Below are 24,250 nucleotides of genomic sequence, written 5' to 3'. Positions count from 1 at the left end.
TTGTCACATGTACTTTAAGAGGGTGAAATCCATTACCTTTCTCACCTCTGACAATAGCTGCCCTCTCTGTTCTGTCTCGCTCTCTCTCTCTCTCTCTCTCTCTCTCTCTCTCTCTCTCTCTCTCTCTCTCTCTCTCTCTCTCTCTTTCTGTCTCATTTACACACACACACACACACACACACACACACACACACACACACACACACACACACACACACACACACACACATTCGCTCTCTCACTCCTTCTTATTTCTTTTCTTTTTCTGGCCAAGAATTAGCATATTACATCTGACTACTTGTCCATAATGGATTCTTGGTATGTGTCTTTTTTCCAATTTTCAGCAAATTATGCATGAAAAATGAGGTTTGGCACTGTTCGGTTATTCCAGTGGGTACATCTTTTGCACTTTTAACACCTATTTATGCAGTATAAATGCATTGTTTCTTTACAACTCATTTGAAGGAAACCTTTTGATCTCGAGGAGCATTAAATGAGCTTTAGATGTGAAGTCACCTTCGTAGGTGAAAATATGGACGGAAAATGTAATTGAATAATGTTGGGTTCTTTACCTCCTAGTGACAAGTAAAAGTTCTCTCTTTCTCTGGATATTAAACTTTTACTCTTCTGTAAAGAGTTTCCACTAGATTTTGGAGTGTGGCTATATCATTCAGCCACAAGGGCCTAAGTCTTCTTCTTCTTCTTTTGGCTGCTCCCATTAGGGGTCGCCACAACGGATCATCCATCTCCATACCCCCCTGTCCTCTACATCTGCCTCTTTCACACCAACTACCTGCATGTCTTCCCTCACCACATCCATGAACCTCCTCCTTGGCCTTCCTCTTTTCCTCCTTCCTGGTGGCTCCATCCTCAGCATTCTCCTACCAATATAACTCATGTCCCTCCTCTGCACATGTCCAAACCATCTCAATCTCGCCTCCCTCACCTTGTCTCCAAAACGTCCAACATGTGCTGTCCCTCTAATAAACTCATTTCCAATCCTGTCCATCCTCGTCACTCCCAACAAAAACCTTAACATCTTCACCACAAGGGCCTAAGTAAAGGAGGAAAAACAGATAGTAGTGTGGGTTTTAAGATCTTCCAGTCCAACCCTTGTAGCTCATATCTTCACAACGCTGGCTTTATGCACAAGGAAATGCTATATTAATACAGATTTAGGAGGCCCAAACCCCATAACATACTTCACCCTTTATATTGCTTTGGCTTAGTGTAAAGCAACACATTAAAATTATTGTATTAATTCAATAAAAATTTAAAAATATTATTTCACTGACATCTACATAACTCTACAGCAGCTTCTGCTCACTTTTATTTTTTTTCTGTTTTGGATATTTTAGAAGCGACCTTTTTTTTAAATCTTAAATAATGTAATAATAAAAAAACATTCTTTTTTTATTCTTTTATTTTATTCTTTTATGTTTCTAAGGATACATTTATTTATTTAGTTCGTTAGTTAATTTTTGTATCCAAGCAAAATTGTTTATTTTATTATTTAACTTTTTCATTTATTTCTTTGTTTGTTTGTTAATTGACTGATTCGTTTATTCATTCTCCCGTCTCCAGAGCCGACCCCCTTAAGGAAAATCTGCGTAATGTTTTCGCTTTACATAAAATAAAATGTCAGCATCGTCAGTGTTTGATATTTATAAGGCCATTCTGTTGTGCTCCAAAACGATGCTGCTTCCTTTGTCATGAGAATCATTAGAGTTAGAAATTCACATAAAGCTGCAGAAGCGTTGCACGAATCTGATCCCAACCTACAGAAAGTCTGATACCATGTAATCACCTATATCCACGTGTTTTACCAATGAGATATTTAGTGTGTTAAGTATCACACTATTATCACAATCAGTTTTTTTGTAAATGTAGCAGCCTGGAAAAAACCTTAATAAGGTGCTAAATTCAGCTCTTTATTTTTTTCCTCTGTATTTGAAAGAATCCCAATCACAAACAAGTGTCATTCAAACATTTTTTTAATTACCTTGCAGTTTGCTCTTCCTAGTATTGATGATGATGATGATGATGATGAGGATGATGATATGACAGTGCAAATGACTTGCATTTCTGACATCATGGATCAAATCTTGACATTTACTTACCCAGACATTTTTTTTTTTGCACACTATCTGTTTTTACTGCTTTTTTTAAAACTGCCTACTTCCATGATATGATCTGACAGCCAAAGCAAAACATTTACACATTATTTCAAGTGAAGTACATTACAGCAGAGCAGAATCCAGCCACGGTGACATCCAATGAGTTTTCCCAGGCAGCTACAAATAAAAAAAAAAAAACCCAAAGAAACGCTCAAACTAATAAAGATTAAATCCTGCAACTAAAAAAAATTCTGAAAAAACAATATAAGCCTAACATTCAGAGGAAAATGAATCACATCCACCCAAGTTGTATTTTAGCTTCCTGAATAAGTTCAACTTCTCTTTCTTCTTTTTTTTCTGCTTCTGGTGAGCACTTTGCTGAAGGATGACACTGAGCAGGTCGATATGTTTACACTCACCCGGTTAATAGTAGTCACCTCCGTTCTGCCTCGTCTCACCTCAGTGGTTGATTGGATGCTCTTGAATCCTGCCTCGCCGATCGCTGATGTGCACCAGAAGTAATCAAACTTCTTTCGGCTACATTTGAGGGCAAAATTCTGGATTTCGAAGCCATTCGGCTCGTTAATCAGCTTATATTAAAGTCCAACCTAATTCTGACTTTTATTTACTTCTTTCTTTTTTCATCCCATTTAACTCATAATCTTATAAAAATTTGAAATAACTTCTTTTAAATTAGCCAGCCAGATCACTCCAGTCTAACTACCACTATGCAAGCATGACATATTCCTTCAAAATCAATTAAAGCTGTAGTAATTGAAACCTCAGGTGTGTGCATGCAGTTGTTTTTTTTTTTTAATAGCCATGGAGTCTATTGCAGAGACACTAGAAATCCTTTTTCCCAATCCCCCCCATTGCTTTCGTTCGTTCTTTTTCTCCTTTTATAATGAAACACATATCAATCCTAACAGTATTACATAAATCCACAAGGATTTCCTAGTGGACAGGATGGTAACTAATAAGGCTTTCTTCCCCTCTCTTCAACTCCATTAAACAATCTTCATTTGCATTCCGTCTTTGTTGTCTCTGAGTTCCTCACGACTTCAAAAATACAAGTGTCCAAAACACTCTTGTCAGAATCGCACAGATCGCCTCAGGATCAAGCTTTACTTTTTTTCTTTTGAGTTACTCTGTTTCCTAGGCTCTTTTCTCATTTTGTCCTTTTCACTTGTCTCTCTGGGTGTCTTCACGTCCCTCTCTCTGCAGGTCAGTTCCTTAACGGAAGCTACTGCTCTTTTGAAGAGGATGACTGCGGGTGGCAGATGGTGTCAAGTAAAAGTTTGTACAAAGCAGTCCATCTTTCTCTGCCCAAAAGACTTACAAACAGCTGTCCTTCCTCAGGTAGGTTTTCTGCAGGTTACACACTTTATGATTTATGTCTATGTTGTTGAATTGTACTGAATCCTATGAATATAATCCCACCATAATTGGTACTATAATTTAGTAACTCTGGCTACCTTCATCTCTAGAAGTGCTTCAAATAACTGATGTTTTTTTCTGTTCATATCCTGGCTTTCATTTCGTCAGATATTTCATCACATCTGGCTTTTTTCCTTTCTTGACAGGTTCTGTTTTGGCTCTGGAAAATCAATCCAAAGGTCAACGGGGGTCAGTAGTTGTGCGGAGTCCGCTGTTCCTCTACCCTCTGCGCAACGCCCCGTGCATGGTAAGAGAGCAGAAATTCTGCATTCCACCCGCGGAGCCGAGCGAGAGAGCGAGAGAGCTGTGTGGCCAGCTTTATTTGGATCTCAGAGGAAATTATGTTAAGAGCATTTTTCATCAGGCCCTCTTTCAAATTTCCAGCAAATGTATTCCGCTCTCATTTGAGTACACAGGCAACAAAAGATGCAGCCATTAGCAAGGCACTGCATACTGATAAGAGTTTCAGATACTTAGGGGAGGGTTTGATCAGCAAAGACAAGAGGGGTTGTATGATTAAAATGCCAACTTCTTTCTTGATAAAATGTCAGGGCTAAAATCGAGACTAGTTGATTAATTGAATCACCTTGTAATGTGGTGCGATGATCTGCTTTTAATTCTGTTTTATGGTAATTCCTCCACGCCATCATTTTAATTTATTTTAAGGTATAGTGAAGTGTTTTGCATATTCTATAGATCACCAGGGTTAGATCATTTTATTTCTGAATTAATTCAATAAAAAATATTCTTAAAGCTTAGAAGGAATAATGGAGACATTTGATTCAGGGTAGAGATTATTATTATTACACACTAATGCAATTACATACAATTTCACTGTGTCAGATAAAAAAAATGCCCCCCCCCCCCCCCCCCGCCACCCCCCAAAACATAATTATAATGTAAGATAATATTTCTTATGTTTTGAATTAAAGATCATTAAATTTCAGGGTAGGAGTTTGTAATTTCGACCTTAAAATATACAGTGGTTCTACATATCTACATGTAAATAATACACTTGTAAAGTTTACTCATCATGCAATTGTCTGGAAAATACAAACAAATTACCATCTTCAGTCTTGTCCTCTTCCAAGACCTTTAAACCGGGCAGTATTTGATATACTGTTTTGAATGCAACGTGCTTGAGTCCTTGAATACAAAAGACTTAATAAAACAAAAAAGTCAGAAAAAAAGGAAATACAGGAAACAGCATTAGAGGTATGTATAAGTTTAAACTAGAACTTAGACACGAATCAAATCGAAAGAAAGTAAAGAAGTAAATGGGATCAGGTAGAAATAGATACAGATGGAGGTGGAGGACTCAGCTGGCCGGAGTTCCTGATTGACAGCTCCTGATAGACGGGAGGCAAGGGCTCTTTGTTGTACATATGGAACCGAGAGCACTGTGCAAGAACGGCACGGCACGGCAGCAGCTTGGCTACGCTCCCGGAGATGAGTACTTCGGTCTCGCTCACCTTGTCTCCTACTACTTGTCTGAGCAGCAGAGCTGGAAAAACCTTACTGGCTCTAACAGCTGGCTGTGTCGCCCTCCACAGTGTGCCACCTTAAATTCTGTAGGAGGTGCAGTAGCAGAGAACGAGGACATTGTGTCACACTGCATTACAATGAGTGAATTCATGAGATAGGAATGGATTATGCTGAGGCTCCTTTCTACATTTATTTAATACACCTAGCTTTCACATTATGCTTCATGTATGAGTATAAAATAACAGATTGGTTTTTATATATATATATATATATATATATATATATATATATATATATATATATATATATATATATATATATAATAGTAAAAAAAAAATGAACAAGTGGAGTTCTCAAAAATTGGTTTGAGTTCTACAAAGTACATGTGCAAACTGCTACGAATCGCTATCAAGAAATCTAAATGTTCAAATATAGAAGGGTATAGAACTGAAAGTGGTAGCATGTATGTTCACTGCTAATTTGGAGTCAGACTTGGCTCAGATCAAGCTCTCAGGTGAGACTCTATAAAAAACACACACACTAGAATCCAAGTCCAAGGATGTTTATTCGATTGTACAGTCTTTAAAAGTGCAGGAAAACCAGCGTCCAACAGGCTGAAATGCACTCTGATTTGACCATAGTTACATTTTTCTGGTTATGGGGTTGGTGGATCTGTTGTCTATCCCAGAAACACTGGTCAGAATACCTCCTGAATGAGATGCCAGTCTATCACAGGGCATCACACTCATTCAGACACTTAACACATACAAGCAGGATTGAAGGATGTATGGGTGGTGTATCACAATGTTTTCTTATTTTTTTACTGTGTACCAGCCAGTGAGGCGCTCTACAACGATTGTGATATGATCTGCAGGTACGGTTTCAAGTATGTGGAAGTCCAAATGGACGTCTTTCTCTCTGGATCATTGAAAACAGCACAGGACCCGAGGGCCAAAGAAGTCTATGGAACTCCAGCAGCGAGAAAATGGACAAGGGATGGCAACTCGTCACTTTCCCTCTGTTCGGATTAGTTGATTCGTAAGTGCCTAGTTAGTAAACATCTAACCGAATAGAAATACAGTACATTGTTCAAGTAGAACAAATGGTGTGTATTGTAAGGAAACAAATTAAAATGTGAAGACATTAAACATTTACATATACTTATTAATATCACGATTGGTCCATTTAAGCTACAATTCGTTTAGTGGGTTTTTTTTTTTTTGGTTTTTTTTTATAGAACCATTTGTTAGAAAATGTTGCAAGCAAGAATAGGAATAATGTGCAACTGAGAGGAAAAAATGCCCCTGGCACATTGACAGTTGCAATCATGAACTTGACTGATGTAGCTGAAGTGGAGGAACTGTCATAGGAAGAATTCACAAACCATGCTGACAGTTCTGGCATTTCTACTTCAGTTGGTCGTTTTTTCAGTGTTTTTAGTTGTTCCTTGTGGATGTCTGGTTAAAATGTCATTTTAATATTTTCAAATAAACAAATTAATACATAAATCTTCTTCAGGCCTTGCCCACTTCAGGTTTATTGCATAATACAGTACATAGGGTGTATTTAGACTTCCATCATTCCAACAATAGCTCTATCTGAACCAAAAGAGGTGGAGGAAAAAAGTAAAAAAACCAAAAAAACCAAAAACAGTTACTACTTCATGCTTCAATAGTTTGCTGCTTACCGGCTTTTTTCCCCAGAATGCACAATAGTGTATTCTACATTCAGTTTTGTGCTAAACCTCATATTCACCCTAAAATCTTAATGAATCCCACTGAGATCAGGTCTGTTCTTTGGTCTCGCTCCGCCATATCATTCGCTCGTTCAGAAAGCAGGCAGAGAGAAGAAAAGAAAAGAAATCAATGTACAAAACATTACCATTCAAGCACACTTTCACTCCAATTAGCAACCGCACTTGACTTGCGAGACAGTAGAGCCGGGAGAAAAACAGTGGGCTGAATTATCTCCGTGTTCTTGATTGGGCTCTTTCGGCGTTCGTGGTTTGCTAATGCCCATCCTCAAAGAATGATTAAGATTCCAGTTTTGCCCTTTTTCTTGTACTTCAACTTTTTTTTTTCTTTTTCACTTTGGCTTAAACCCCCTACGTGAATTCTCTACCGTCCGGTTTAATATTCTACAATGGAGCTTCACAGGGTGATGTTGCCCTTTAACATATGCCCCCACCAAGATGAGCTTCCAGTCAGGTTGCATATTAACCTCATTCTCATATTAGATTGACGGGAATTTTCAAGGTTGTATAAAATAAGATTTATAACCACAGGTGCTGCAGACATCATAATCATTTCTGAGCATTTTCAACCTCGCGTAATTTTTTTGAAGAACGGCCTGTTCAGAATCAGAATCTCCCTGAGAGCCTGCTTGCCTTTTAAGCGTTCTTAAATCTCACACACAATCAAATAATAACAGGTCGGCGCTGAATATTGTACTCCCACTCCGGCGCAAATCGTCTTTTAAACCCTTGCAATCAGCGAAGCACTGACTAGTTGTTTGATGTGTAGTTATTGAATTGATTTCTTCTGTTTTTTTGATGTTGGCCCATTTGTTTCCTATAGCCATGATAAAAAGCGTTCCATGTCAAAACAAATAAAGAACAGAAAAAACTCTGTGGTTCTGTCCAGGTTCTACCTCCAGTTTACAGCCGAGATTTCCTCTGGCTCTGACGTGGCATTTGCTGTGGATAACTTCACTCTTACAATGAACTGTTTCTTAGAAAGTGAGTAACCTTTTTTTTTTTTTCCCTAATAACATTATCCTGAAGGAATTTTGTGAATTATGGTTCTACTTATATTTTTTTATTTATATTTTATATTTTAGTTGGATACATATTTTTGTTGGTTCTTTACTATATTAAGATTTTTTTTTGGTTGTTTGAGATTGCATTGTTTAAAAAAAACGGTAGATTTAGTCATTTTATTATATTTATTTATTTTTTCATTTATTTCTCTATATTCCTGATTTACATTTATAAATGATTCATTTTTGTTTGTCTGTTTTACTAAGTTACTTGCTTGTTTTTGTTTTTTCAGCAGAAAAAAAGTTAACTATAATAATGTTAACATTTTACACAATAAGTCAGACTTTAACTGGACCTTTAAACTGACTGAGTGTCAGAACTTTATGGTTTAATACCTAAGTTATCAAACTATAAAACCTCCAGCATCCTGTTATCTATGGCCTTCATAGCAGATTATTCACATTCAAGGTTCAGGCTTAGCCTACACAAATTTTCCTCCTGCCCACCCAATTGAAGCTGGATTTTATTTTAGCCGAAGGGAAAAATAACACAGAAAACTCCAGCATTATTTCTAACTTCTGATTGGCTCAGCAGCCTACAGCCAATTAACAATGATCAGTCTCTAACTGTCCTACTCAAAGCCCCTGCAGCACAGTATATACTGTAGTTCTTCACTGCTCGCCTCACGCTACTTTCTTTATTGCACACTTATAAGCTTTAGCTTCATTCTGGCTTTAAATTAAATTGTATTACACTTTATTAAATTGCCCCTACGTCTTAACATGTGTAATGTATGTTTTTTAAGCCTATAAGCAAGCCTAGTGCTGCAAGTATCTCTTGTGATAATTTCAGTTTAACCTCCACAAGCACTGCTCCTCCCCAGTAATCAAAAAGTGCCCCAAAGCACACCCATCTCTTTACAGATTTAGCCACAGTTCAGGCGGTGAAAAACTGCGATATAACTGATAAACAATACAAATGAAATTTTTGGTTATAAAGTAATAAAGTGAATAAAAAAAACCCGATACTTCTTTGTATAGTTCTGATATTGGCTTGGGTTTAGTAAAGTCCAAAAAAAAAAAAAAGAGGAAACGTTCTATAAGAGTGGAAAAAAATAAACTTTTTTATATAATTTTCTGATTTTGTACTGAAGTTTAAAAATAGGCTTGATAAGTTGATTTAGGACTTATCTGATCCAATACAAACAAGATTTATGGAGTTTAAAGTTAAAATACAGTTAAAGGTTTTAAGTTTTTGAAGTTGGTTTCGTTATCACTGTTCAGTTCAACATTGAATTAGATTTTTTCTAATTTTGTAAATATTAGTTATTAGGGAGAACTAGATTAGGTGTTGGGGCCACTACCATGGATTTCCCACCTATTATTTTTACCAGCCCATCTTAATAATTGGCTATAACTGGCCCTAATTCACATGTATCAATGCAACATGTATCAATGCAACATTTCTTGCTCATCCCTCAGTTGGGAGGGAAGCTATACTCCGCTTGTTTTGTTCTAATAAGCCTAATAATTATAGTGTTTGCCTGATAGCAGGTGGACTATAAATGTCCAACAAACCATACACATCAGGTTACACAGATGCAAATCCCTGAATGACAATTGTCTATAATGATAGACCTGCTATAATCACAACCCCGATGTTGTTATGCCTGACATATATGGAGGTGTCTAATGCCATTGCAATGAGTGCTGCCCATTTTGATATTTACAAGCCATGGTTAATCTGCATGGAATCAGAAATTAAATTTTTTTATCAAGCCTGTCTTGTAAACTGATTTGTTCTTCAGGGCAGAAATGATAATATTGCCCTGTCACTCAACTGTCACCTAAATTCACAGCCACGCCTGGACATCTATATACAGTATATCTGCTTTTAAGCCTAAAACTGCATATTTTATTTGCCTTGTGCAATATACACCACGCTCTAATTAAGCAATAATGCAAATTCTACAAGTGCAATAATACGATTAGACTAAATCGGGCGAGCGTGTTGATGCCGAGTTCTGAGCATCGAGTTCCCGTTTGCAGCTGTGAACAGAATAATAATCACGCCAGAACAGGATTTTTTTTGGAATCGTTCAGAGGAGCCTCTGTCTGAATACGGTGCAGCTGAGAGAAGAAACAGAAGTGCTGCTCATTAACGCAAAAGGGTCGCGTTAAAAGACTAAACCCATTTACATGTGCAATTCGAGTGAGCTCTGCCGTGCGAGCCGTAAGCCAGATTTCATGGTTTCAATGATTTTAAATCATTCAGCTCAGAACTGAATCAATAATCTATAAAAGAAACGGGAAAGATATTATAAGATTATCACACATTATTATCATTATTATTATCATTATTATTATTATGTTTATTATTATTAGCAGGATCTCTTTGTCTGTTTGTTCTTATGCATTAATGATATATCAGCTATATGCATGGAAATGAGTGTGTAGAATTGTATGCATGTAAGTAATGCATGGCTTTACATCTAGTTGTTATATTTTCTAAGTACTGTATATATATTTTTTCCACAATTTAGCCAAAGTGCTTCTGGGCTTGTATAAAATGTTTAAAAAAAATAATAAAATTTTGACCTAAAATACAGAAACAAAAAAGCTGCCACTTTAGCTGAATGAATTGAGGGGATCATCAGTCGTACTATCAATCTACGAATAATAAACTTTCAAGAGGGGCGTTGTAGCGATCATAATTCATCATTGATGCACGGGAAATGGTTGACGTTCATTGTGAAATATTTCTCCTCCAATTTGGAGCTGATGATATTTGCCAGCTTAAATTGATTTGACATGGTGGCACTAGGATGTCCTGCCTCTTCCAGGGCCCACAGATGGCTCCTTTTAATTTCAAGTATGTATGCATGCAAGAAATAAAGTAGTCTGATATCTCAAATTCTACCCCTCGTCCATCAGTGAGAACTCCATCTGGGAGAAATTTGAGAAAGTACATGTATATTCTTAGCCCAAGACATGCTGGCATCATGTAGTGTTGTGCTACATGCCTAGTAGTTCAGTGTGTGTGAAAATGTGTGTGTGTGTGTGTGTGTGTGTGTGTGTGTGTGTGTGTGTGTGTGTGTGTGTGTGTATAAGTGTATGTGTGTGTATTTGTGCATCCTCTAAAATCCATCCATCTACCTCTTGTCTGCATTGTTCTCCAGCTCAAACTGAATGCTTCGGTGTGTGGGTGTTTGCTCTCATTTTTTTTCCTCACCTTTTCACATCGCAGCAGGCCTCCATTTATACCGTTTTTTCATTATTAGTTTTGCTCTCATATGATGCTTTGGACAGGAAGCCATATCAATAATAAATGGAGGACGGAGGGCACAAGTGCCAGCCGCAAATGATAACAAAGCTAACAAAAAGGAATTTGAAAAAGCCCAAATCCCCCTTTTGTCTGCAAAGGCCTTGACTCTCTAGCAGGTTTTATTTATTTTTTGGTGATGTCTGATGCACAGCATTAGAGAAACCTCTCATTAATGAATGTCCAGAGGCAGAGCTCTGTCTCTGGCTTCCTTGCAGCATTCATTAATGTGTCTGCAGTAACCGTTCCTGGTGTTGCTGTTTCGTTTTTAACTGGAGAGAATGAAATTAGGCCAAAATGTACAGTGTCACTGGAGAGATAAGAAGTATATGAGCAAAAGTTTTAAAGTTCTTTTAGTTCGCAGAGAGTGTTACTAGTCTTCAGGTATTCAGTTACAGATATTTCTAGGCTAATCAATTATTATAGGAATAAACACTGTGTTTATTGTTCTATTGAGGTTGCCAGATTCCCTCTAAATGCAAAATGCAATAAAAAAAAAAGATAACAAAATGAGTAAATAAAATAATTAATATTACTCAAACATAATCATGATTATCATGATAATGATCATATTTTTTATAATTTTTCCACAATATAACACTTCAGAAATACATGAGTGTACTAAAATATATAGGAATTCTATTTGAGGTCAGTATTACTAATACTTGTAAGTCAATATTGTTGACTTTTGTGAACACAGTATGACAATTAAAAAATTGTTTATGTTTAAAAATATGATGGTTTGGGTTGTAGATACACAATAAATTGGAATATCATTGTATAGTAATAGTAGTAAGCATTGATATATTTATATAGTACCGCATTTTCCAGACTATAAGCCGCTACTATTTTTCCATGTTTTGAGTCCCGTGGCTTAAACAAGAAGCGGCTAATTTATAAACTTTTCCTGGGTTTTTCCCGGTTTTACAAACTTCAAGTCAAAAAACTGAGTGACATAACATTGGACCAATGACATTTCCGAACGGAAACGAAAAAACGCACCTTACCTATGTTCTGAGCTGCACGGCATCATGAGAAATTTTTTTTTTTTTTTTTTTACGCACGACGATGCCAAAAGATAAACTCCCGAGAGAAATAGTTGTGAAAGGAAGGAGGAAGACAGTGAACAATGACTTTCTTGGTAGGCTACTGTTTAGATACAAGTCGTTGTAAGGCGTTGAGTCTGGGTGAAGGGAGTGCTCGCTAACTCCAGTTACAACAGAAATCATATAAGCACAGACAGGTTTCCAAAACTCGTGCTTTTTTATTTTTCTTGGCAACATCGTTATGGGTTAGTCAAAGAAACTTAGAAGTCAGCATCAGAAAATAATAGGGGCATATTCCTCGGTCTCCACACATGCAGTAATACTGGAAAAATGCAGTGGCATGCTATTCCCAAAATACCGCTATGCTCCTAAAGGAAGCGCAACATATTTCACCCGTTACACCGTGTAACGTGTCTTTCGTTAAAGCCTGTGTAAAGTACATTAGTGTAGACGGCTTTTAGACAGGTGCGGCTTATTTATGTTAAAAATAAAAATATTTGTAAAATTCAGTGGATGCGGCTTATATATGGGTGCGCTTTACAGTCCGGAAATTACGGTACATGTTTTAAATAGAATAGCATTGCATGGCACTATGCTCTGGTTTGTAAATATGCTACTAATATGGAATAAATTGTGGTCACACAAAAATGTATTTTTTTTACAATTTAAACACAATATGACAGTCTAAAATATATGTTGTAGATGTAAATATAAAAATATGGAATTACATTTGTGGCCAATATTAACAATGCTATTGGTGTATAATGGTATCTATTTATGTATGTAGGTATATTCATATATACAAATCCCTCCATTGCCAAGCTGCCACTGCTGGGCCCTTGAGCAAGGTTCTTGACCCTCAACTGCTCAGTTGTATAAATTTGATAATTGTAAGGTGCTCTGGCTTCAAACACCGTTAAAAAGGATGTCAAACAGCCCTGGAATTAATTCTCATCTTCAATCAAAGAAGCTATTTAACTCCAAGTATAGAATTGCACATAATAGAGACATATACATTTGTTTTTGGCCTCCTACATGCGTAGCTCTTACATAATCCGTGTATAGCACACAAGCCTGTAATTAGTTTTGCGGTCTGAATACTGATGTACTGGCATTTCTCACTGCATGTGGATAACTCAGCTTTAAACCCTGCTCAATATACACATATAACCATAGAACTTTTATAGAATGAATAGAATAAAAGAATCAAATAGAATTAAAGTTATTAAAGTTACTCTGTTAACACATAAATCATAAATATAGCAAATAGCAAGCTTTTATATGTGTATGTCTGTAAAGGCATTAGATTAAGGATGTAAATATACTGTAAAACTACCAGCCTGTTCGTCTGTGTTATAGAAAACTAATAAATGCATACTGACCAACCAGAAACAGAAGAATTTAACAGAGCTGGTGTATAATGGTGTATGAATGCATCATTGCTATTAGCAAACGTAACCTTTTTTAGTCCATTTTAGTTCTTTGTAAAGAACATTACCATTTTTTAATGCAGTCAATTTGAATTTTATTACACAATCCCATTGCTGTATGTGAATGACTTTCCTACAAATTTACATTGATTCATAGCTTTAAAAAAATGATTGAAAACACACTTTAGCTCTTTCTGACCTCACCATTAATGGCAATTTAATGTCAAATTGAGAAATTTCCTTAATATTCAGACTGCTCAATGACTCTTTACAATTCTTTGGGTAAGTACTAGTGCTTTCCTTCACCTTCCACCGTAATTGCCAACAAGTTTTAACACCGTACTTAATGAGAAATTTGATAGATTAAACAAAGAGAGCATTCACTGAAAGAATTTTCAAAAGCTTTCCAAATGGTTTTCATTTCTCTTTTGTGTCTCAGTGGGCCGATAACTCAGAAAACAGTCATGATTAAAATGTGGCTCAGATTTCTTTTTTACCCTAATTCTTATTAAACTTGACGATCTTAATAACTACAAAATGATGCTTTTTTATATGTCTTAATGAAATATTACAAATTAGGACTAACCCCTTAAATTCTGTGTATTATTTACTTTATTAATTATAATGTATGTTTTTTTTTAATGTATGTGACAGCAGATAAGTCTAACAAGGTTTTGGGCACCTGAACACAACATCTGAATGTGCTTATTTAACATTTAGTCCCTATTTGCTGTTATGATAAGCTCCAATCTTTTGGGAAGATGTTCCACTAAATTTGTTTTGGGATGCGGTCAGCTTTCCAATTCATTACAAGATGTTTAATAGGGTTAAGATGAAAACTCTATTGCAGGCCACACAAGATCTTCCACTCCAACCCATATACAGCAAACCATATCTTCATGGAGCTCACTTTGTGCAGAATGGCATTGTCATGCTGGAACAGTTTCTCAGTTCAAGGGAAGGGAGAATTTAATTCAACTATAGGGATTCACATGGAGGAATCCTATACAATTGTGTGCCTCCATATTTGTGGTAACAGTTTGGAGAAGAAACACATATGGCTGGAAATGTTGGGTATCCCATTACATTTTGTCTATATAAAGCACATCAAGTTCAAAGACAAAATAATAGTGTGGACCAACCAATGGTGGCAATGACTTAAATGGGTTTAAGAGTTTTAATCATTAAACTGAAAAAGGCTAATCATAACTCAGCCAGCTCAGCTAAGACAGCAACATTGGATCTTGCTCTCTGGGTGGGAGGGATAGAATTATTCTCTACCCTATCAGCTAAATTGACATAAACTATAAAGTGTATTTTTGGTTACAGGTACTTATTTATTTATTAAAGGTGTATTTATTAGAGGTTCCAAAATCCATGGTTCGGTACATAACTCGGTATTTAAGTCACAGTTCGGTTTAATTTCGGTATGGTTGTGGGAAAAAAAACACACAATGAAATTGCTTGTCATTTGTTGATTAACGCAGTTTATTATTATCAATATTTGCGATCATCAACAAGTCATTTTTAAAACAATGTTAAATAAAATGCCTGGTTGGTTAAATAATATTTAAAATAATATTTTATAATATTTTATAAAAATAGAATAAATAAAATTCATGCAATACACTTCTACATCTACATCTTCTCCCGCTTATCCGAGGCCGGGTTGCAGGGGCAGCAGTCTAAGCAGAGATGCCCAGACTTCCCTCTCCCTAGACACTTCTTCCAACTCTTCCGGGGGGACACCGAGGCGTTCCCAGGCCAGCCAGGAGACAGCGTGTCCAGCATGTCCTAGGTCTTCCCCGGGGTCTCCTCCCAGTGGAACGCGCCCGAAACACCTTCCCGGGAAGGCGTCCAGGAGGCATCCGGTACAGATGCCCGAGCCACCTCAGCTGACCCCTCTCGATGTGGAGGAGCAGCGGCTCTACCCTGAGCTCCTCCCGAGTGACCGAGCTTCTTACCCTATCTCTAAGGGATCTCCCAGCCACCCTGCGGAGAAAGCTCATTTCCACCGCCTGTATCCGGGATCTTGTCCTTACGGTCATGACCCAGAGCTCATGACCATAGGTGAGAGTAGGAACGTAGATTGACCGGTAAATCAAGAGTTTCGCCTTGCGGCTCAGCTCTTTCTTCACCACGACAGACCGGTACATCGACCGCATTACCGCAGAAGCTGCACCGATCCGTCTGTCAATCTCCCGTTCCACCCTTCCCTCACTTCTGAACAAAACCCCAAGATACTTAAACTCCTCCACTTGCGGCAGGAACTCTCCTCCAACCTGAAGTGGGCAAGCCACCCTTTTCCTACTGAGGACCATGGCCTCGGATTTGGAGGTGCTGATTCTCATCCCAGCCGCTTCACACTCGGCTGCAAACCGTCCCAGTGCGTGCTGAAGGTCCTGGTCTGATGAAGCCAACACAACAACATCATCTGCAAAGAGCAGAGACGAAATCGTGTTGTCACCAAACCGGACACCCTCCGGCCCCTGGCTGCGCCTAGAAATTCTGTCCATAAAAATTATAAACAGAACCGGTGACAAAGGGCAGCCCTGCCGGAGTCCAACATGCACCGGGAACAAGTGTGACTTACTGCCAGCAATGCGAACCAAGCTCCTGCTTCGGTCGTACAGAGACCGGACAGCCCTAAGTAAAGGGCCCCGGACCCCATACTCCCGGAGCACCCTCCACAGGCTGCCGCGAGGGACACAGTTGAATGCCTTTTCCAAATCCACAAAACACATGTGGACTGGTTGGGCAAACTCCCATGAACCCTCCAGGACCCTGTAGAGGGTATAGAGCTGGTCCAATGTTCCACGGCCTGGACGAAAACCACACTGTTCCTCCTGAATCCGAGGTTCTACTATCGGCCATATTCTCCTCTCCAGTACCCTGGCATAGACTTTCCCAGGTAGGCTGAGAAGTGTGATCCCCCTATAGTTGGAACACACCCTCCTGTCCCCCTTCTTAAAAAGAGGGACCACCACCCCGGTCTGCCATTCCAGAGGCACTGTCCCCGACCGCCACGTGATGCTGCAGAGGCGTGTCAGCCAAGACAGCCCCACAACATCCAGAGACTTGAGGTACTCAGGGCGGATCTCATCCACCCCTGGTGCCTTGCCACCGAGGAGTTTCTTTACTACCTCGGTGACTTCAGCTTGAGTGATGGACAAGTCCAACTCTGAGCCCTCAGCCTCTGCTTCCTCAATGGGAGACGTGACAGTGGGATTGAGGAGATCCTCAAAGTATTCCTTCCACTGTCTAACGAAATCACCCGTTTGGGTTCAACAGCTCCCCACCTCCACTGTAAACAGCATTGGTAGGGCACTGCTTTCCTCTCCTGAGGCGCTGGACGGTTTGCCAGAATCTCTTCGAGGCCAGCCGATAGTCCTTCTCCATGGCATCACAGAACTCCTCCCAGGCCCCAGTTTTTGCCTCCACAACCACCCGGGCTGCAGTTCGCTTGGCCTGCCGGTACCCGTCAGCTGCCTCAGGAGTCCCACAAGCCAACCAGGCCCGATAGGACTCCTTTTTCAGCTTGACGGCATCCCTTACTTCCGGTTTCCACCACCGGGTTCGGGGATTGCCGCCTCGACAGGCACTGGAGACCTTACGGCCACAGCTCCGAGCGGTCGCTTCGACAATGGAGGTGGAGAACATGGTCCACTCGGACTCAATATCTCCGGCCTCCCTCGGGATCCGGTCAAAGCTCTGCCGGAGGTGGGAGTTGAAGATCTCTCTGACAGGAGACTCGGCCAAACGTTCCCAGCAGACCCTCACAGTACGCTTGGGTCTGCCAAGTCTGTCCAGCTTCCTTCCTCGCCATCGGATCCAACTCACCACCAGGTGGTGATCAGTTGACAGCTCTGCCCCTCTCTTTACCCGAGTGTCCAAGACATACGGCCGCAGGTCAGATGAAACGACCACAAAGTCGATCATCGACCTACGGCCTAGGGTGTCCTGGTGACACGTGCACTGATGGACACCCTTATGCTTGAACATGGCGTTCGTTATGGACAAACTGTAACTAGCACAGAAGTCCAATATCTGAACACCACTCGGGTTCAGATCAGGGGGGGCGTTCCTCCCAATCACGCCCCTCCAGGTGTCACTGTCGCTGCCCACGTGGGCATTGAAGTCTCCCAGTAGAACGACGGAGTCCCCAGTCGGAGCACTGTCCAGCACCCCTCCCAGAAACCCCAAGAAGGCCGGGTACTCTACACTGCCGTTTGGCCCGTAGGCACAGACGACAGTGAGAGACCTATCCCTGACCCGTAGGCACGGGGAAAAGACCCTCTCATTCACCGGGGTAAACTCCAACACATGGCGGCTGAGCTGGGGGGCTATAAGCAAACCCACACCAGCCCGCCGCCTTTCACCATGGGCAACTCCAGAGTGGTAAAGAGTCCATCCTCTCTCGAGGAGTGTGGTTCCAGAGCCCAAGCCGTGCGTAGAGGTGATCCCGACTATCTCTAGTCGGAACCTCTCAACCTCACGCACAATCTCAGGCTCCTTCCCCGCCAGCGAGGTGACATTCCACGTCCCTAGAGCTAGCTTCCGTGTCCAGGGATCGGGTTGTCGAGGGCCCCACCTTCGACTGCTGCCCGATCCTCTCAGCACCGGCCCCTTACGGTCCCTCCTGCAGGTGGTGAGCCCACTGGAAGGGAGCCCCACGTTGCTCCTTCGGGCTGAGCCCGGCTGGACCCCGTGGGGGAAGGCCCGGCCACCAGGCACGTGCATACGAGCCCCAACCCCGGGCCTGGCTCCAGGGTGGGGCCCCGGCTGCTCCATACCGGGCGACGTCACGGTCCTTAGTATGTTTTTTCTCATAAGGGTTTTTTGAACCGCTCTTAGTCTGACCCGTCGCCTAGGACCTGTTTGCCTTGGGAGACCCTACCAGGGGCATATAGCCCCGGACAACATAGCTCCTAGGGTCATTCGGGTACTCAAACCCCTCCACCACATTAAGGTGGCAATTCAAGGAGGGGGCAATACACTTTTTAAAATTTTTGTTAAAAAAAAAAAAAAAAAAAAAAAAAAAGCAATACACTTTTTTAAATTAAATTGATTTAATTGAAATCAGCACTAAATAAGTTGCTTAATAAATAAAATTAAATAAATGAAAAAAAAAATTGCTAAAATAGTTTCCATTTGTTAGACCTCATTTGGGCAATACAGATGTGTGTGTTGTGTGTCTGTCTTCATTCCTTCCATCCTTCATTCATTAACTCAACCTCAATATGTAAAACTGTCAGGATTTTCTACTTTTAATAGAAATTGTTGAAGCTGGACATCAAACGCTAAAGAATCCATAGCGTTTGCATTAGCCGCTAACTAGGAACTGGCTAGTGGCCAACGCTATTGCTATGGATTCAAGATTTTTCTTTTTTTTCTTTTCATTTCACTGCAAGTTGTGTCCTGCATATAACTATATTTTTGATAAATAAAAGATATTGAATCCATAGCTCCAGCGTAAGCCAGAGTGATATAGTTATAGTGATAGCAATATTGATTTTTTAGCTTTTTCATGCATGTGTAAAACATATCTTATTTCCGTTACGGAGTAAGTAGCCACAGTCACACGTCGCTAACTTTAGTTTCTTTTATTTTTTTTTTTATACCCCTGGCATTGTTGTGTATTTTTTACATTTTAATAATTATAAAACAAAATTGCTCAAAGTGCGAAGTGGGGACTAAACAAACTTGTGGTCAGCCAGTTTATACATTCCTGAGAAAACTTTATTTTTCATAGATAAAAAATGATTGCACTAACCTTAAAGAAAAATTTTGGTGTAAATATGTGTACATTCCTATATATATGAGCACATAATGGAGCATATAATAAGCATATAATGAACATCAAATATATATGTAAATACATGTCTAAGCTCATTTTTCTAATCAGAAACATTGCCGGCCTGTTTAAATTGAGAATGAGGCCAGCAAAAGTCTCGGCCGCTCTTTTAACCAATCGTGTGCTCCACCACTGATGTCTCAAATGGGAGGACTGATAATAGCTTTGGTGGCAGTGTGCACCATGAAAAGCTGTGAGCAGTAGGGAGCACAGCCAGATGATGAATATGATGAATGATGCCAGCCCAGGCTGAAATGCTGTGGGAGTTGCTTTCATGTGAGGGTTTTATTTTTGTTTTATTTTCTTTCTTTATGATGGGGATTTTTACACAGCCCCAGCACTGTAAGTTGGACTACATTTGAGGTGATGGGTCATCTTGTTTTTGAAGAAACTTGCATATAGACTAATTGCTAGAGCTCATCACTGTAACTAACACTGTAACCTAAATTTGGTCAAATTAATACCTAACCATCGTTTCTCTGTTTTTTGCTATTGTTATTATCTTTTGATTTTTCACATGTCCTGTGATTACAAATTCATATGTGTAATGAATGAGGCCAGGTTACATAATAGAAATTTTTTCCTTTAATTTATGATTTATGATTTATATCTTGTCTATCTATTTCTGCTTGGGCATAACCCTCAGTGACCCTCACCAGGCTGTTACATAAATCAGATAAGACTTTCATATGAAAGTTGGCATGAAATATCTTCATTTGCTTTTCAGCTAATGGAGAATACCCACCAGTGGCTCCAACAAGCGTTACACCAGTACCCTTCAGACCGACTAATCACATGAAGACCATGACACCAGCAGAGGAAGGGGCAGGGGCACTGGGTCTCCTTCCCGTGCTCGTAAACTGTGAGTTTTATCCTCTTCACTTTAGAGTTCATCAACGTCAAATGTTCCTCTAATATTTAGGCTAGAAATTTTTTTAGGTTTTTTTAGTTTTTATAGCAAACTGTTTATATAGTAAAAAAAGATAATCAACTGTTCAATACAATATAAAGTATAACAATTTTGGTAATTAACGATTTTTACTAAATTGTTAAACGTTTTCACAGTTACTCATACCGAGGACTTTTGGTTCATGACTCTTGGGTATTTAATTTTTCCTTTTTTTTAAGGCTAATAAAGTTGTGTAGTGTGAATCTTAGAAATAGCATAAGTTGCATAAATGAATAGCATTATAATCTTCGTTATCACTTACGCTTGTTTGCAAAGTCAGTGAAGTGCTAATGAACTTTAAAAGGAATAAAGCATATTTTATGGAGAAAGGCCTAATGATAAAAAAAAAGAACTAGCAAACTACGTCAGATTGTTCACTTGTTTGTCTATACTTTTTTTTTTAAACATGAAATTGTCTCCACAAAACTGACGAAAAAAAGCTGGAGAGAAATATGTCAGTTCAAGTTATGCATTTTAAATGTACAAATGTATCCCTAATGAGCAAAACTTACAAGCTGTGTTAGTTTGTACAATAAGAAAAAATGGCACTTTGTACAAAAGATTTCTATAACCTTGAACATTGCCACACTCTTTTCCAAAATTCATTTTCCAATTGTCCAATTTAGCTCTGCTTTCACACTTGAAAAATCATACCAATGACATTATCTGGGTATTATTAAATTATTGGAATTATTACTTTTTATTTCTGTGTTGCATTTTGGAAGCAATTAATGTGAGTAATTTGCTACATTTTCAGCAGGAAGAATGAGAGGACAGGGAAATGTTTTTGTCAGTGTTTTTACTGCCAGATTGCTTTACTACCTTTTACCTCACAGACCATAGAGAGCTCTAAAAATCTTTCTCTACCTGCATACTAAACCCCATAACTGAAATGAAGATTTTCTTACATTTGTCTTTTACTATGCGAGCTAAGGTCTTGGGAAACATGAAAGTAAAAGCCATCTCTATCATACACTGGACAGATTTAGTTGTGTGTATACAATAAATTGAAGTCGTCCCTAAGATTAATTTAGTTCCTAGTTAGTGGAGCCAAATGGATGCACCATACTGCACATTATTTTTATTACTCTACACGTCTGATCTTTCTATTTATTCTGATTTATGGTCTTTGGGCAAGGATTTACTCTCATCCAAGTAACTGCATTAATCAGGGCTTTTGGCAAGGACCCAGGTGATGTTTGTGACAGGGTTCCCATGCAATCGCAGCCTTAATAAATCTGAATAGGATCCTAATCTGCAATTCGTTAAGACCCATTAGAGGAAGGCGGCTCAATCAGATACGGTCCCCTGTGGGACAATGTGTTTATGGCAGCTTGCCCAACTCAAAACGCTAACTATAGGTCATTTAAATCGGAATGCTTTTGTGTCTAGAAATCCTAAAAATTCAAGACATACCCTGTGTTCTGTGCATGTACTGTAATATTCGGTTATTTCATACTGGCAGAACAGCCAGGGAGGGCTGATTCTACAATAAATGCTAGGACAGGCAACATTTTTACTCGCGGTAGTCAGACTGTAAACCTGGCAGTTTGGATTTGCCTGAGCTCATTGAAAAACATTTGTGCTATCGTAACGTATCAGACTCCGAGAGAGAGAAAAGATCCATGCACAGAGGCACTTTAACAAACAATCCACATCCAAATTGAAATCATAATCGAAGTCGGTAAACAGGAAGTAGCCTGAAAAAAGAGGTATCACAGTGCAAATATTCCAAAACATTATCCAAAAAAAACAAACCATGAAAATGAGCAACAAATAAGCGCTGAATAAGCAATCAGGGGAATACTAAGGCTCAAAACAAGACTTTGTAATTAAAAGTCATGTTTTTTTTGCATTTTTATATATACTCAAGCACTGGTTCCTGGAAGTCCGAGTTGTTAGTGATGAAAAGGCAGAGGATTTTTTTTTTCTTTTTTTCTTTCTTTTTTAAAATATCTATTTATTACTTTGTTTATGTATAAAATTTTTAACAGTGTTGGAAATCACAAAATGAACAAAATATTATGTTTATTATGTAAGTTCTTGTCGCAGTTAACCTGTTTGTTCGGTCATTTGTTTGCTTTATTAGTTTCATCCAAACCTAAACAATTCAGAGAATCCAATTAGTAGATTAGAGTAGATAATATTAAAAACATGAACTTTTGTCGAATGTATTGCGCCTATGGAACGTTACAGACTGAACTATTAATTATCGGTGAACAAACAAGCAATATAGCTGCCACTCTTGGGCCCTTGAGCAAGGCCCTTAACCCTCTATGCTCCGGGGGTCCCTTACAAGGGAAATATCAAGGTCCGTGTCCGTGACGTCGGAGTGACGTGGGGCCGCCTTCCCGTGGGCTCACCACCTGCAGGAGGGACCGTAAGAGACGGTGCTGTGAGGATTGGGCAGCAGTCGAAGGCGGGGGCCTGCTTAGACTGCTGCCCCCGCGACCCGAATTACGGATAAGCGGGAGAAAATGAATGAATGAATGAAACAAGCAATAATAAATAAATAAGCAAGCAAGCAGGCATTATGGCTGTAATAAATAGACAAGTATCTAAAAAATATTGTATGAATTTATTTATTGTTCATGAAAAACAATTGTTCTTAAAATGCTCTGTAGAAAAAACTAAATGCGTTCCTGTGTAGAAACTATGAAGTAAAAAATAGGAACTTCAAACAAAGTTTCGGGTTCCATGTTGAAATATATAGAGGATATATGTAATAAAACATTGTTCCAATGCAATTTTGCTGAGATTCTGGTAGGTCTTAGGTTTATTTATTTGTTGCATGGTTACTAACAGTTATTTATTCTCTCAGAAGAGCCAAAATACACTGAAATAAAACATGTTTGCTTCATTTATTTAAAACTTTAGGTTTATTTATTTTAGAAACACCTTCAATAGCTGCATCTTGGATAGAGAAACAGCTGAATCCTTAATCCAAGGTACACTGACAGGCTGAATTAATGTGTGCTTAATTTGTGTTCTTTTTCTTCATTTCTGTTTTCTCTTTCCTTTTTTCCTGATTTATGTTTATTTCAGAGGTCTTGCAATGTTTAATTAACGCCTACATTGTTCACCTACAGCGTTCGAGCCCAGCTGGACACAAATGAGCACTGGGATTGTTAATACAATGCTGCGTCTTTTGCTGTGTAGGTGGTTAGCCTGAAACATTAATACAATTTTTATTTATTTTTTTAAAAAAGGCACACTGTGATCTCCTGATGTATACCAGACTGCAGAGTAAAAAAAAAAAAAAAGACAATCACGCTGTCAAATGAAGCATACGGTTCATTTCTTTAGCTCAATTTTAACATGAATAATGAGAAAAATTTTAGATAGGGCTTCATTTCATCCATTTATTTCTCTATTGCAGCAGCACTTTATTTGATTTTCAGTTTTGGTGCAGAAATCGAGCTGATATCTGGATTCTGCTTTGTGTGAATGAGAACAGAGGACAGTGTAGGGTACTCTCGTCTACACAAGGTTTTTTTTTTTCAGCCTTTGTCTGCTTGATTACTCTGATGTGTGGAGAAGAAATGGCCACATCACTAACCTTGTGATGCTCTGTGCTCTCCATGACCCACGTCTAAGCCAAGCATTTTTTAACAATAGAAGAATGAGATGAAAAGCTTTTTCTGTGACTTGTTTATGATCGAAATGATCACAATTCTTTGCCTCATTTTGCTCCAGAGGATTGCTCTTCTCACCTGGACAATTGATAATTACTGCCATCCTGTTAGTCGTTGTGTGTTTAGGGTCAAGGCTAAAGATTAGCTGTCATTTTTAAAGTGTAGAATATTTTCCAATGAGAAATTTATTTTATTTATTTTATTCAACACACAACAAC

The 24,250-nt window shown here is 38.9% G+C and overlaps 1 protein-coding gene across 4 annotated transcripts in view; it reads left to right on the top strand.

Moving 5' to 3' along the window:
* Window positions 1-24,250, top strand: part of alk (ALK receptor tyrosine kinase) — a 479,320-nt gene that overhangs the window by 422,828 nt on the left and 32,242 nt on the right. For all 4 annotated transcript variants that reach the window (XM_083544512.1, XM_083544514.1, XM_083544515.1 and 1 more), the window contains 5 exons: window positions 3,342-3,476; window positions 3,701-3,801; window positions 5,914-6,077; window positions 7,682-7,776; window positions 20,176-20,310. In XM_083544512.1, coding sequence (XP_083400638.1) covers window positions 3,342-3,476; window positions 3,701-3,801; window positions 5,914-6,077; window positions 7,682-7,776; window positions 20,176-20,310 — 630 coding nt within the window. The remainder of the gene's footprint in view (window positions 1-3,341; window positions 3,477-3,700; window positions 3,802-5,913; window positions 6,078-7,681; window positions 7,777-20,175; window positions 20,311-24,250) is intronic.

The sequence above is a fragment of the Silurus aristotelis genome (genome assembly GCF_946808225.1).
Source record: "Silurus aristotelis genome assembly, chromosome: 6".
NCBI lineage: Eukaryota > Metazoa > Chordata > Actinopteri > Siluriformes > Siluridae > Silurus > Silurus aristotelis.
The sequence above is the reverse complement of the archived record's forward strand: the minus strand, read 5'-3'. Positions and strand labels throughout refer to the sequence as shown.